The sequence below is a fragment of the Epinephelus lanceolatus genome, chromosome 20 (genome assembly GCF_041903045.1).
Source record: "Epinephelus lanceolatus isolate andai-2023 chromosome 20, ASM4190304v1, whole genome shotgun sequence".
Lineage (NCBI taxonomy): Eukaryota > Metazoa > Chordata > Actinopteri > Perciformes > Serranidae > Epinephelus > Epinephelus lanceolatus.
The window spans coordinates 34,652,327-34,667,870 of record NC_135753.1 but is presented as its reverse complement, the minus strand read 5'-3'; the positions used below and the strand labels follow the sequence as shown (position 1 = coordinate 34,667,870).

Genomic DNA, 15,544 nt, shown 5'->3' with positions numbered 1-15,544 from the left:
TCAACTATGATTGAATCACTGTGATTATGGTTATTGTATGGCGAGCTAGAATCGATATAGACGGCCAGTTATGCTTTCTTGACATAAGCTCAAGGAAACAAGATAAAACGCAGCCGTGTTAACCTTTGACCAAGACCATGCACTCCTTTTCTCATACAGGTAATCCTCTGACTCACATGCACACTTCTAATGTGTGAATTATTTTGTGTAATGATGACCATTGCCCTTAGGGTTTTTATGGTTTCTCCTGCACATTTGTGATATCTATTCTATATACTGTATGTCTTTTGTTCTGCTCTTGCATTGTTTTGTTTTATATATATTTTTCCTCTCGTGCTAATAAATAAATATAATATATAAATTGTTTACATATTTTGCTGACTGTTAAAATGCACCAGACAAATAAGCTTTGCTCCTGTAATGTGTTTACATATTTTGTTAATTTAAAATAAAATTTTCTGTTGCTGTGCCAATCCCTTGCCCCTTTAATGTGAAAGTTTCATTTTAATATAAGATTTTGGCTGTTAACATTTTAGTATGATAAGGAAGTTACAAGATTTAGTGAAGTTATTTCAATATATCTATTTTTTGGACATTTTACAGCGCTTAAAAAAATATCGCAATATTATCGTTTACCGTGATAATTTGGTCACTATAATCGAGATATCAAATTTTCCATATCGTTACATCCCTATAATGTGCACAAATATAAACACAGGTGTGCCTTGAGAGTTTGGCTTGCCCTCTGGTGTGTCTTGGGCACGAGAAGTTTGAAAACCACTGGCCTAAGTTTTTAAAGAGTTACAGAGACATTACTTAAAATAGTCCACCTTCCACCTTCTCCCCGTCTTTCTGCCTCTCTCTAAACACACACAGCTTGGATAGCACCGTGGCGTTCCTCTGTGTCCTCAGTCCTGAAAGTTCTGCTACAGAATGCATGAAGTTTACAGTTTGCATGTCGGGTGGTTGATTAACGCATATTTTTAGCATCCCATCTTTTTTGTGTTTTTTGGATCCACTATCGGTGCTGCTAAATATGACAGCTCGTTCAATAGATACTTCCTGCTCCACTGCAAACACTTTTCTTTAATATGTCTGGAGTCCGGCGCTCCTCCACCCTCCTCAGACTTTCCTTTGGGCATTCTGTACTTTAATTATTCAACTCCCTCTTCTTCAGTGTCTGTGCACACAGCCCTGCAGTCTTATGCCCTTTAATGGAGTTTTGCAGGGCGTATATATCCATGCTAATTAGGAACCACCTTGCATGTGCTTTCAGCTTACGAGCACAAGAGGATTCATCATTATAAGAACACAGGTGTGAAAATTTCTGCTTTTTAAGAGCACATCATCATTATGAGTCTGACTTTTTGTAAGATTTTTTTAAGGAGCAAATTTAAGAAAGAACTTTGGGAAAATATGGGTGAATGAGGCCCATTATGCTTCCAGCAAGAGCTGTCGCCGGGGCAGAAGCATGAAAATGTTAAAGTGTGGAATGAAAAAGGGTGCCATTAGCTTCTGACACTAGGTTTTAGAAAATCAGTGTCATAAGTCTATTCTACTGTTGGAGGACTCATCACTGAAATAAAATACTGGCTTTAAACCAATTTCCTCAGATGTAACTGTGACGAATCAGAACTCATCATTATCAATCCCAGATCTCTTATGGCGGCTCTTATGATGGCTCCACTGTGCTCACCTCCCCCTATGTCCATAACCTTGGTGTCACCTATGATCAAACCCTCTCCTCTGACCAACATATCAAATACATCTCCAAAACAGCCTTCCTCCATCTCAGAAACATCACACACATCCGCCCATCCCTCTCCTTTTCAGCTGCAGAGACTCTCATTCAGGCATTCATCACTACTGCAACAGTATCCTCTATGGTTCATCATCCAAAAGAAACAAAAATATATCCAGAATTCTGCTGCTCGTCTTCACCCCCATCCTTCATAACCTCCACTGGCTCCAAGTCCCTCAGGGTGTCCACCTCAAACTCCTCGTTGCCACCTATAAAGCCCTCCACAACCTGACTCCCAAAGACCTGTCTGAGCTCCTTCACTGGCAGACTCCCTCCCACACTCAGGTGTGTTGATGCCAACCTCCTGAAAACTCTGTCTGTGTGTCTGTTCCACGTTTTTCTCCTCACTGACTGAATTTGCCAATGAAGCAATATTACATCAATTGGCCAAAGGGGGGCGCTTTAGCAACCGATTGAAATTGCAAACTTTGAATGCGCATATCTCATGCCCCGTATGTCGTAGAGACATGAAACTTTGCACAGAGATGCCTCTCCTCATGAGGAACACATTTGCCTCAAGAACCCATAACTTCTGCTTATATAGATTTTCCACCATTTTGAATGTTTTGAAAATCACTTCAAATGGATCTCTTCCTAGGAAGTTTGAGCGATCTGCATGAAACTGGGTGAACATAATCTAGGGACCAATATCTAAAGTTCCCTCTTGGCAAAAGTTGGAAAACTTACTACAACTGAGCTTCTATGAGGCAATGAATATTGCGGAGGGCGTGGCTCATCACATAAAGGTGTATAACATCTCAAGGGTTTCACCCATCACCACGCAACTTTGTAGGCATATGACCACACATAATCTGAGGGGACCCCTCCATTATTGACCCCATCAAACAAAATGGGGGCGCTAGAGAGCTCATTTCTTATCTAGGCCTAACCGCCATATGGATTTTTACTAAACTTGGTAGATATGTAGAACAGGACGCCTCAAGGTGACTGGAGAAATTTAACTCTAATTGGCAACTGGGTGGCGCTATAACAACAGAAAAATGCTTCAAAATGGCTAAAATGCGACCGATCGCTGTGGCTCTCCCTGTGGACCAATGTTGGTGTTTTTAAGTCATGGTATGGTATGCTGTACTCAGTGGGTATGGATTAGTTATTATTATTATTAATGAACAATCTGAAACAAGGCAGCACAATGCTCAGTGATGGAACCTAATTAACCTGCTTCTCTGAAAGATATAATACTCAATTCAATTTTCCCTATCAACCACCTTGTTTGTGCAGCCACTGCCCACAGCAAAGCTCTCCTCTGACAGCGACATCCCAAAACAAGTTTTATAATCTCAGGTTCCTTCTTTACTTGTTTGCTAAATGTGGCTGTTTTGTGAGCACCAGAAGAAACACTTTGGTAAAATGATGAAGTCAAAGCAGACTGTCCTTCTCACCAGAAGTCCCATATGGTCGCCTCTTCTGTGCCTCCTCAACTGAATTACCTTGACAAATGCTTTTTGAGCAGATGCGGTGAAAAAAAAAAAAACAGGTGGTGGCCAGACACGAATCATTTTTCAAAATGAGCCGCAGAGTTAACTCAAGACTCATCTATTTTAAAATCTTAATAATATAAAATCACAGCTGATGCATTTTTTTTTGTCAATTTAAGATATCCTGCACTTTACTGCGTATTCTACTTTATCACACCAAATGCAGCCAGCTATAAGAAGTGACATGTACACAGTGTCCCTGTAACCGACTATGTGAGACAGAACTTCAGACAGAACATCTACAGAGAGAAGTAGAGGCTTTTTTTAAGAGCAATTAGTGTGAAGGAGGTGATGTGTTTGCAGCCTGCGAGAGAGGAGGGGAAGTGAGTGCAGCTCTGACTGTGGAGGGAGATGGGAGCTGGAGAGCACAGGCTCTAGAGACAAAGAGGAAATGAAAGTGCAACTTCACATGTCCCATACGTCCTTTCTCTGCTCCTCCCAAAGTCAATCACCAATGATTGGAATACCGCCATACAACCCTCCATCATCAGCTCATCAGAGCTCAATCAATCTCAACCTCACTGACTTGAGCTGGCGCTACAAGCATTATCTCCACAGGAGGACTTGTCAGATTATAGGGTGTGGAGGTAGCTGGCAGACACTAATTTACATATCTGTCCAAAGGCAATACATGAATATTCTTTCATTCATTCATTCATTTTCTGTAACCGCTTATCTGCTGGAGCCTATCCCAGCTGACACTGGGTGAGAGGCAGGGTTCACCCTGGACAGGTCACCAGACTATCACAGGGCTGACACATAGAGACAGACAACCATTCACACTCACATTCACACCTACGGACAACCCGCATCTTTGGACTGAGAACCCCGAGAAAAGCCATGCTGACACAGGGAGAACATGCAAACTCGGCACAGTCCATCCGCCGCATCCCCATCCTGGATTCAAACCAGGAAACCTCTTGCTGTGAGGCGACAATGCTAACCACTAAACCACTGTGCTTTTTAGAATCGATACAGTACACGAGCACACACATTTACACTCCCGAACCCCCAAGTCCATTATGTGCTAACTACAACAAAGAGCAGATAAAGTCTGACACAAAAACCATTCAGCAGCCAAGACTGCTTCACCAACAACACAAGCGCAACTTTTCCCCCCACTGCGTCCTACCTGTGTGACTTTCTCTGTGACATGGTGCGTCCGGTCGATGAGCTTGCAGGGAGCTATGATGTCCATCTCCCCGCTGGGCAGGGCGATGAGTGGGTCAGGTTTGAAATCCACAAAGTTGAGGGTGATCTGAGGAATTTTGGAAATGGTGCGGTACCGCATGAGGTCCGAGTCCGACGTGGAGTTCAATATGTTGGACTTACTGTTTACTGCACCTGCAGACACACACAGACAGTAACGTAAAAATCAAAGTGGATAAGGGACCCTTTTACTGTTAGTAAACTGTGTGATGTTTTTTGGTGGGCGGGGCTTAGCTGGAGGCAAAAATACCTCCACAGACATTAGCTAACAGTAGCTAGCGAAACCTGTTAGCTTGTTTTAGACACTCATTCAGAGTGCTGGAGCACACTCTGGCACAAACTGGTTTTGAGCCATGACTCCTTCTATTCTGGCTCCCAATAACACAACAAGACCACATTTAAGACTCCTATGTAGCCTACAGCCCTGTGGGGGAGAGGCAGGTTTAGCCTCCAGCTAATAAAATGACGTCATTGTGATGTCAGCCCTAAAAGGGCCCACAGAAAAGGATGCCTGTTTTTTTTCCACCTCCTCTGTCTTACCCGTGCTGCTGCTGCCGGGCCGGACACTCGCTCTGCGGTTCTTTCGGTCCCAGTCGGGCCTCATGGCCTCAATCTCGTCTACGGAGGATGCGCGACGCATGCTGTGGAAGCTCTCCCGCGAGCGGCTGTGCGACAAGGAGCAGTTGGAGCCCGAGGCGTCCGGGTTGAGGCTGAGGCGGTGGTGAGGCGCTACGCAAGGTGACGACTGGGTGAGGGGACCCGCGAGGTGGGATCTGTGGGGAGGCGGAGGAGGAGGAGGAGGGGGTACAGAAGGGTCAGGGCCCAATAAGGTGCGCTGGTCCTCTTGGCGGTCTTCTGGCCAACTCTGTAGCGCTGACCTAGGGAACAGAAGGGAACATAATGGGTATTAACAGCATGTTACAGATTTGGAAGAGTCTGTCTGGAACTATACTTGACAAGTTTGTGTCCTTACGAAAAACAGAATGCTGTTGTTTTTAGCCAGCAGTGACCTTTGACCTCATTGTAGGAGGAAAATTAGTGATGGCCAAATGAAGCTTCATGAAGCATTTTCTTCATTTTCTGAGCCCACTCGATGGTGCTCATGGTTTAAAGAGAGAGGCTCAAAGAATGGCAATTCAATGTGCTTTCAACCTTTTCTTGAACAAAAAGTGCCATCTAGTGGGCTCATAAAATAAAGACAACGCTTCATGAAGCTTCATTTGGCCATCTAAGGAAAATGGACAGGTAGAATTGCTTACAGGAAGTATTCAAGACTAGTTTGCTGCAAGAAGCTTTGCCCGTAAAAAGAAATTAAATTGAGGCGCAATAAAGTGAACAATCCACGTATTATGTACTTACACTTACAGTGAAGATTTTGTGGAATACGTTGGCGTATTCTCATTTTATAGGATTTCATTTGCATTATATTCACGGCAAAAGTCCAATTTAGAAGTTAATGAGCCTAACTAAGTCTCTTGACAAAAACATTCTGAACCAAAGCCAGAGAAAAATTCATCAGACTTAAGAACAGCAGAATATTTTGGGGAAACACACACACACACTGCACACACCCTTAGCGAGACATGTTCCACATAACCAGTAAAATCTCTACATCCCAAACATGTCCTTATAGCAATTCATGGCCCACCTGCTTCCACTGATCTGCTCCTGGTGGTTTAGTGGTAAAGGGGGCAGAGGCAGAAACTCCCCCAGGCCGAGGGACTCTTGACTCTGGTGCTCTGGGTGCAGCGGCAGGGGCGTAGCGGTGGGAATGCGACCGGCCTCTGCGTCGTTCAGAGACACTTTGCTGTTGGACAAGGAGTGCAGCAGGGGAAGACGCAGCTTGAAGCCTCGTGGACGACCTGGAGGAGAGAAGATGGAGGAAGAGACTCATTGCCTGCACAGTGACAGGTGGTCCAATCCTAAACTGTGGCAGGGAAGAGAAACAGAGTGGCAAACCAAAAGGAAAGTGTGATTCAATTTATGGGAGAACATTCTAGGTAGCGGAGGGCATGCTAGGAGAGGCGGAGATTTGAACAGGATGAGTCTAACAGACATTCAAAATACAGGCTCAAAACAATCCACAGGAATTAAGGACAGCACCATTGATTAGATTTCGGTTTTATCCACAAAGTTAAAAAAACAAGAAATCTGGTTTAGAGACAGACTTGATTCCAATTATTATCACTGTCCTACTTCAGAAGCTGTTCCCCAGGGTCATCCCTCTGGAACATTCAGTGAACGCTCATATCAATAAAAAAATAATAATTTTTGTCAAACCTGATCCAACACAGATAGCCAGGATATTCATGGGAGTAATATCACGACCACCTGGTCGTTCTGCAGGCTCCAGACGAATTCAAGGGCTGGTTGGCATTTCTCACTGACTGAACATATTAAGTCCACTTCAGTTATTGAAAAGGAAAGGTGAATCAACAGGAAGGCATGTTGGACAAGGATTTTAATCACTGCGTCCATAGATATAGAACGAGAGTAGAACGGACCTCCTCATTTGAATTGACAGGATGATTGTTAGAACAGTGGCCATTTTTATGTGTACTGCTGACACTGCAGAAAACTATGACTAGTGGGGTAACTTGTGTATAACCTGCAGTTTAAACCGACTTACAGCAAGTTGCGAATTCACTGAGGTGAGGTTCACAACCAAATGAGCAGTGGAGTAGTACAAACTAACGAAACTAACACCAAATGTGGGTAAATTTTCTGTTTGCCATGTAAATATTGGAAGGCGATGCACAACATTGACAGATAAATGTTTATACCAACACATTCATGTCATAAAAAACATACGCTAAGAGCATCTACTACGTTTTGGCATCATTTATGGGCGCGCTGCTCTGTAGTGATGGCCAAATGAAGCCTCATGAAACATTTTCTCTATTTTCTGAGCCCACTAGATGGCGCTTTTTTTTTTTTTTGTTTGTTTTGTTTTAGATTATTATTTGGGGCTTTTGCCTTTAATGGACGCCACTAGATGGCGCTTTTTGTTCGACAAAAGGTTGAAAGCTTCACTGAATTGCCATTTTTGAGCCTCTCTCTTTAAACCATGAGTGCCAACGAGTGGGATCAGAAGATAAAGAAAATGCTTCATGAGGCTTCATTTGGCCATCACTACTGCTCTGCTGCTCACCTGCTGAGACACACACATAATACAGTTGTGTTTTTATTCATGTCTTAACAGTGCTGCAAAACTGACTGTCTCAAGAGTCCTAGTTTTAAGGAACTGATTACTGGACAGGACATCAGCTGATCCATTAAACTATCACTTGCCGTGGTCTGGTGCTAGCTACCACAGCGCCCATATTTATGAACGTTATTAAATAATAACATGGCGGTTTTGTGATCTGAAATAGATTAAATAAATAGTCAACAGCAGCACATTAGCTTCACTCCGTCCGTTCTTACCTTTCATAATTCTTAATAAAGTCCTACACGTACACGCTGCATCACTGTTTACCAGAGGGAACTTTTTGACATGCTGAGGCTGCGATTATGAGTTGTTCCATATATTGAAATAATTTTGGTTCAAAACTTGCTCTGGCGTCTTCTCCAAGTTTCTATTCGACATCATACCTTGTTTTTTTTCATAAACAACTGCATATGTGATACAAAAAGGCGATTTATTATAATGACTAGTAAAAAACATGCTTGGACGGTGGATTTTTTCATCTACTAGTCCCTGTGGTCGGTGAGTCAAAAAGTTAATTTAGGGTACGGAGTACGAAGCATGGAGACGCGTCTTTTTTACAGTCTTCATTGCCTAGCTGCTAGAGAGGAACTGAGGATTTAATTGCTTTAAATTCCTCTTATTAAAGGGAAATTTCGGTTTATTTCAACCTGTCTCCTATCGTCCTAAATTTGTTTCAAGTGACTAGTGACATAAAAATAATAGTTAGCATGTTAGCCGTTAGCCTAGATACAGCCGGGGCGCATAGTAGCATCAGACCTGTTAAAACGTAAGTGAACAGGCAACCTTCAAGTGCAAAGTTAGTCCACTAAACAAGCTTTTTTTCCACAAAGACTGCCTCATATTGTTGGGATAAATGTCAGAGAACATATAGAAAACCACATGTAAACGTGTTGTCTTACCTTACCGGTGTGCTGCCATGTTTGTTTACCATTTAGCTCTGCTTTCCAAAGCGCGGCCGATAGGAGACAGGTTGAAATAAACCGAAATTTCCCTTTAAGGGAGTCATCACCCGGAAATCACATTTTTCCTTGTTAATACGTGTATACTGGAGTTGGACCTCAGTTGAAACTTGCCTGAAATTTTAGAGGATGAAAGTGGCTCCGTTTTTTCGTTTGGCCTATTTGTTCAAACCACAAGGGTGCGCACTCAAACAAGTGAGATTTTGGGTGTGCTCTTACGGTTACGTAACAAAAGGAGGCTATTTGCCTAAGCCGACCTCTCTACCACCACAAAGTGGTGTGTCAATCAACAGGAGGACGTTCTTTAGCTTTCTGTACAGTCTGTGCACATAATGTACTCTGCTACCTCCACTGTTGTGGGTGAGTGTCCTAAAAGATCACATTCTGTATCTTAACAGAAGAGAAGCAGTATTATATTACTAATGATTTTCTGAGCTTTTTATTTAAACTAAAAACATTCAAAGTAATTATAGCCCAACAGCGCGGGATAATAAACAAGAACGAAGAAGAACCTGGAGGCAGAGAGAGGAGGGATACTTGCTGACAGAGTGTCTCAAACCTGACTTGATTAGCACAGAGCAGTAAACAAACAAAGCAAACGAGCTGAGTCAGTAGCTACCAGTGACAAGCCAGGTGGGCAGGCGGTGGTTGAGCTCCTGTTTGTGGTCTCGGAGTGCTTCCTCTGACATGACCTCAAAGTTGAGGATGAACATGATCACCATGCCATCTTCGTTCTTCACTGGCACCACGTCCACCATGCACAGGAAGCACTGACCTGCGTGGGAAGAGAGACAGATAAAGCTCAGTCGGACTGATTGTACAGCACAGGTGTAGACTGCAGCAGAAATGCTTCTTCGCACACAACACAAACTTTCAATCATTGTTTTAATGCCTGTAAAATTCACACAATAAATCAGTGTGCAGAGACGCTGTCACAGACGCACGTCACAGCGTGCATGAGCATATACGCGCTAATTACACCAGCCCGCTTTCACACACACTTTGTCATTCTCTCTCCTCATTAAATGTGCATCTGCATTTAATCAGCGCACACACTCTCCTCCATATGAGGCCGCGCACGTTTGCTAATCTGCCACACGAGGGCTAAAACAGCTAAGTAAGCGTGAAATTAGACTTCATATGACGGTAAGTGGCTGGGAGGTTTCTGCCAGGTCTACGGGCCTGGATACACTGTGCATAGCAGCAGGACTGGAGGTCAGAATAAGATGCTAGTTTGGTTGGGAACATTCAGAACATCAAAATACAGACACACACATTAAGACATGAACGGCATTGTTGTCTTATTTTAAAACGCTCCAACTACTAAGACTTTTTAATGGTACACAGCAGGAGGTATAATGGATGCTAAAATCAGCAAACAAACACAAGGCCTTGCAATGTTTTCAAAACTATCTCTGAAGTATACTGCAGCCCTGTTGTCATTTTAAACATCATTTAAATCCAATTTAATCTGTCCGTCTACACCATACAACCCCTCGTCCTGTTCATCCCAGCTCATGTTGTGCATCAGCTTTTTTCAGAACTTAAGAAAGCTATTTAGTTTGTTGCCATAATCCTCGAGTCGATATTTGTTTCCTCCAAACATGGACACCTTGGCCACTGCCTGAAGCAGCCTTTAGATCTTTAATAGTCCCTTTAAATATCTCAGTGTACCTGGCTCTGATTTGTCCCGCGTCTTACCTGGACAGTGATGGTCAGTGACCGGCTCTAAAAATGGCAGCCACAGCGGTTTTGGCAAAGTGGAGCATTTACATCCAACCCGGTGTGTTGTACAACCCGACGTACGGTGTGCCTACTGCACGCCTGCCTCGCTCATCATTCATCTCACATCATCACTGGAGAGTGGGCCGAAATCCGATTGGACAAGAGCATAATCCCAACACAGGAGGGGAAAAATGTGAAACACAGGGAATACTGAAGGATTACACCATCTGGCCATATCTCGCAGAGTGTGTGTGTGTGTGTGTCCATGCATGGTGATGTGCACATGTGTAGGTAGATGCCTGGTCTCATGTTCATTCATAAGCTATTGGGTCAGGTCCATTCATGCCTGTTTTCATTAACAGCTGTGACACAGCATTTGCAGCCTTTTTAATCACTGGAGGTGTTGCTGCACGCCTAAAGCTGCTTTGCACAGCTCTGCAGCCACCTGCCCCGACGGGGAAACTCTGGATCATGGTGTTTCAAATGTTTTTGGCTGTTTGTAAGACGAGATTTTGTCACAAAGAGGAGTGCGAGTGACAGAAGCTTAAAGAACGTCAATACCTCAAATACTCACTCAGCCAATAAGTAGGTTGAATTTGGTGTCGTCCCCGCCATCAGTGTTGAAAAATAAAACATATTAATGCATATTTTATAGGATGTTTGCGCTGAAGGACAAGTCAAACCAACAGCAGACATGTTTTAGGGAACGTTTTATCATCTTGTTCCATGTACATAAGTAAATAACTTGAGATAATAAATGAAATGTCTCCTATCAGGTTGTCAAACAGATTATATTGGACTGATTGATTCCCCAATTGATTCTAATTACTGCCACAGGAACTGTAATCAGAGACAGATTTACAGGACTCGTCCTCCCTCTGGAGGGCTTTCGCTCGGTGGATCATATTCATGGAACTTGTGTTCATGTATTCATGAGAGACGATGCCTCAGAAACACGCTGGTGTTATCACAGAGCGTCAGTCAGTCAACCAGCCGGCCAAAACCAAACTGTAAAACAGTGAGCTGTGAGTACGTGTTTCTGTTAAGACACAGGACACAGCGATGTGTGTTTTTGTGGATGACAGATGTGATTTGTACAAACACACACATGTGCATGCACACACACACACAGTACAATGTAGGATTAAATGTCAACAAAAGAGGATTTAACTTCAGTTTATTGTTTTAAGTCTAATACATAATAAGAAAGTATTTATTGTGAAATCTTCGAATGAATCTGGAACACTCACTCGCTTGTGCTCCACTTCTATGTGTGTGTGTTACATAATGTGTGTAACATAATCACGTATGTAAGCATACATCAATGTATGAGTGCGCTGTACAATGTGTACAACTGTACTGTGGGTCTTTGTGGACACATGCACACATGAGTGAGTTAATCTGTATGTGTGTGTGTGTGTGTGTGTGTGTGTGTGTGTGTGTGTGTGTCTGTCCCGAATTGGTGAAGTGAAAACCAAGGATTAGTCTGACATATTTTAGACGCATCAGAGCCATTTGTTGCTGACCATCACACAGTCTGTGTCTACTGTAAAAGATTTCCTCCGAGAGCATCTGAAACGCATCGAGCTGTGAGGTTAACAGGCCAAATGACATTTCATCTAAATGCTCCGCCTGGATGTTTTCCAATTCAGCGTGTACCATCTGATAATCTGACTCAGCGATGCTGATTTACGAAGCTCGGGGGAGATTACCACAATGCACTAAAACACATCCAAAAAAAGCACAGAGCGCAAACTGCTCATGGCCGACCAGGGACGGTCCGGTGATCATACAACACTGTGTTCAACTCAAAAGCCAAACAGACCACCAAACTTTCAGTGTAAAGGACTACTCCCATTTTCGGGGGGAATCTGACCATTATGTCATGAGAAACAGCTCGCACCAGATCCCTGACAGCTCTCTCTGGTGTGGCTGCTAACACTTTAGCATACAGCATATCACCACTGAAGTAAGCAGAGTTAGATTTTGGCCTCCTTGAGAAAGATGAGATCCATCATGGCCGCATAACCTGTGCTCACACAATCCTCAAAAGCACGCATGGATTAAGAAACGACTGAATTACAGCTGACTTTTACAAGGTATGGGCTTTACACCACTCAATCAGTTCAAGTGGATTTCCTGAGGCTCTTCACAGATGACTGAAGTGGTGAAACTGAAATTAGAAATCTAGCAAGCAAGGAGGGAAACACGGATGAAAGAAAAAAGTTGAGTGAGAGGATGAAGAAAGGAGGAAGGCAAAGACAGAGAGCGTGTCCTGAAAACACTAATGGTAAATGGATGCACTTGTATATCACCTTTCTAGCCATCTGACTACTCAAAGTACTTTTTCACTTCACTCAGTATCGTGCACAAGGACGCTTTGATCATGCAGACGGGAGGAGCTGGGGATCAAACTGCCAATCTAATGATTAGAGGACAACCTGCTCTACTTTCTAAACCACAGCCATCCCGCACATGCAGGGACACTGTTGGTTTAACAGGGACAAAGTGGGAACGATCTTTCATGTAGTGATGGCCAAATGAAGCCTCATGAAGCATTTCCTTTTTGTTCAACAAAAGGTTGAAAGCACACTGAATTGCCATTCTTTGAGCCTCTCTCTTTAAACCATGAGCGCCATCTAGTGGGCTCAGAAAATAAAGAAAATGCTTCATGAAGCTTCATTTGGCCATCACTGCTTTCTTGCAGTAAAGCAGAGACGAGAGAGGAGTGGAGAACAGGAAACAGGCTGTACGGAATTCAATTCACTATAATCAAACAAAACTTCTCAAATATCGAGAACAAAAATAAGAATTTAAGAGAGAATTGAACTAAAATAAATGCACCTTGAAAGTAAAACATTTCACACGCAAATAAATTATTTGTGTAACCACGGAAACACTTGATCTTCTACACTTTTTTATAATATGTCTTTGTGTTTAAAATTTCCTCTGCTTCTTTCTCACTGATCAGACTTTTGCCCTCACTGTCAGCTTTAAGGATACGCTGCCAGCTCTCCTTTGCATATTCGCACATTTGATTGCAGAGCTGTGTATTACAAGAACTGTTACAAAAACTGTCTCTTATGAATCTATGTTGACTAGAATGACTGATTGTGCTCAAGGTCCAATCTGGGGAGATATCTGGAATTGTTTTTAAATGGGCTGGGGGCCTGGAAGTGTGATTTTTGTTTTGCCTTACCCTGCCAACTTTGTATTATTTTTACTGTCAATTTTAATGTGTTTATTTCTTCAAATTTAATTGTATTATTTTGACTGTTTTTTGGTGGATTGAGGCTGGTGCTGTACCCCTCTTGTACGGATCCCTATTATCCTGTTTGTATTATTTTTGTTAGTCGAGACTGAATGTCTCATTTGACATCTAGAACCATTGTGCACCACCCTAATGAAAAAAAATAAAAATTTGAATTTACAAACAAAAACAAAAGCCTGTTATAAAAACCAAGCAGCTAATAAACATTTGAGCTGAGGCCACAAGATGTTTACAAAAAAAAGCTACCAAAGAAGCTCAGAAGTAAGTTTTATTTCTATTTATTTATTGTTTACATACTTTAGAAAGTTATTTTTCCACGGAAGAATATAGGCCCCAAAATATGCACAATTTTCTATTGTTTAACTATCATCATAAAAACTACAGTGCCCAACTGTTTTAAGAAATTACCAGGGGCTTTTTTTGTTAAATAAAAATATTTATTATTGACTTGTTTTTAAAGCTTTACAAAGCTGAGAGCCACAGGCAGCCTGAGGGAAGGTGGAAAGTATTAAGACATCTTTTGTTCGACAGTAAGAAAAAAAACTGTTTTTTTCTTTCCATGAAAATCCAATTGTGTTTCCTGAACTCCCGTTGTGTCCTCTCTAACATTGCTTTTCTCTGATTCATAGTGCACTCTGATTTGTTCCTGTGTTTTGTCCAGAGTTGTGCTTTGCACCCAAGGCTACTGTATTTCTCCTGCAATTGAATGAACAAAAAGAACAGAAACACTCAGGACACAAAACAACTTTCTCTGTGTTCGGGTCACATCTTCCAGAGAATAAATAAATTCATTCAGGAATCATAACACAACACACTGTAATAGCCACAGGATATATTATACAAAAGGCACATGCTTTAAACTTTACAGTCCAGTCATCAGTCAGTCAAACCCTAAAATAAGATTACTGGTCAAGAAATGTGACAAAATGAATGTATAACAAAGACGGACTCTGATGACATGGTGAAGTAGCATGGGATCATGGAAGTTGTTGTCTTCACAGACAAGGAAAATGTGATGTTTTTTTCATGTTATGTTCAGTTGCATTTATTCACGTTATTGCTAGTTAAACTTTACTAATGTTGTGGGAATCCAGCAGGGCCGCTGTTTAGGGTCGTTCTGTCCTCCAAAACTGAACACTTGTTGCACTGAACGACACGCAGGGCACTTAGCACCAGGCGCGTGAATCACCAGTTTCATCACGATGCAATATTTGCGAATATTACAAAGTCTGCCACGATACGATTTTGATTCGATGCGATTTAGGAGCCTTTGATCGATAGGAGATGATATCATCTGCCCAGCTAACACAGTCAGTTACACAAGAAGCTGCCACACCTTACTTTTTTTGCTTTGGGCCATAAAAGATAAAAACAACACTTAAATAATACTTTCAATTGATTCCACTAACACATATAAAACAGTTCATGGGACAAATTAACCTTCAGGACTTTCTGTCAGAGAGACCTTTGTGAAAGAGATGTTTTCTTTTTAACCCAAACCATCATCTCTTTCATAAAACTTCAGGTCTATCTGGTTTAAAGTCCTGAAGGTAAACTTCTCCAAACAGCCATGAAATATGGATCAATAAGAAGACAACTGAACAAAAGTATTCAGCTCAGTAATAACTGTCAAGGTTCAGAGACAAAACGATTGTTTTTTGCTAGTCACCCATCATTAGCTTTAGCATGTTTACACTGCATAAATTAGCCTAGCAGCTTGTGGACTTTTCCCTCTACTTATAACTTAACAGATTACATGTAACGTCATTATTTTTCTTACTCATGACTGGATAAAGTCACTGCATCACCTCACATTGAAGCTCTGTTGAATTTCAGTTTGCACGCATGTTTTTTCAGCAGAACAATGTT

General features: G+C 42.1%; 1 protein-coding gene across 1 annotated transcript in view; it reads right to left on the bottom strand.

The window, feature by feature from the left end:
• kcnh2b (potassium voltage-gated channel, subfamily H (eag-related), member 2b) overlaps positions 1 to 15,544 on the bottom strand; it is a 413,129-nt gene that overhangs the window by 183,390 nt on the left and 214,195 nt on the right. The window contains exons 3-6 of the mRNA XM_033638617.2: positions 9,299 to 9,454; positions 6,158 to 6,371; positions 5,050 to 5,387; positions 4,433 to 4,644 (exon numbers count right to left, since the gene is read on the bottom strand). Coding sequence (XP_033494508.2) covers positions 4,433 to 4,644; positions 5,050 to 5,387; positions 6,158 to 6,371; positions 9,299 to 9,454 — 920 coding nt within the window. The remainder of the gene's footprint in view (positions 1 to 4,432; positions 4,645 to 5,049; positions 5,388 to 6,157; positions 6,372 to 9,298; positions 9,455 to 15,544) is intronic.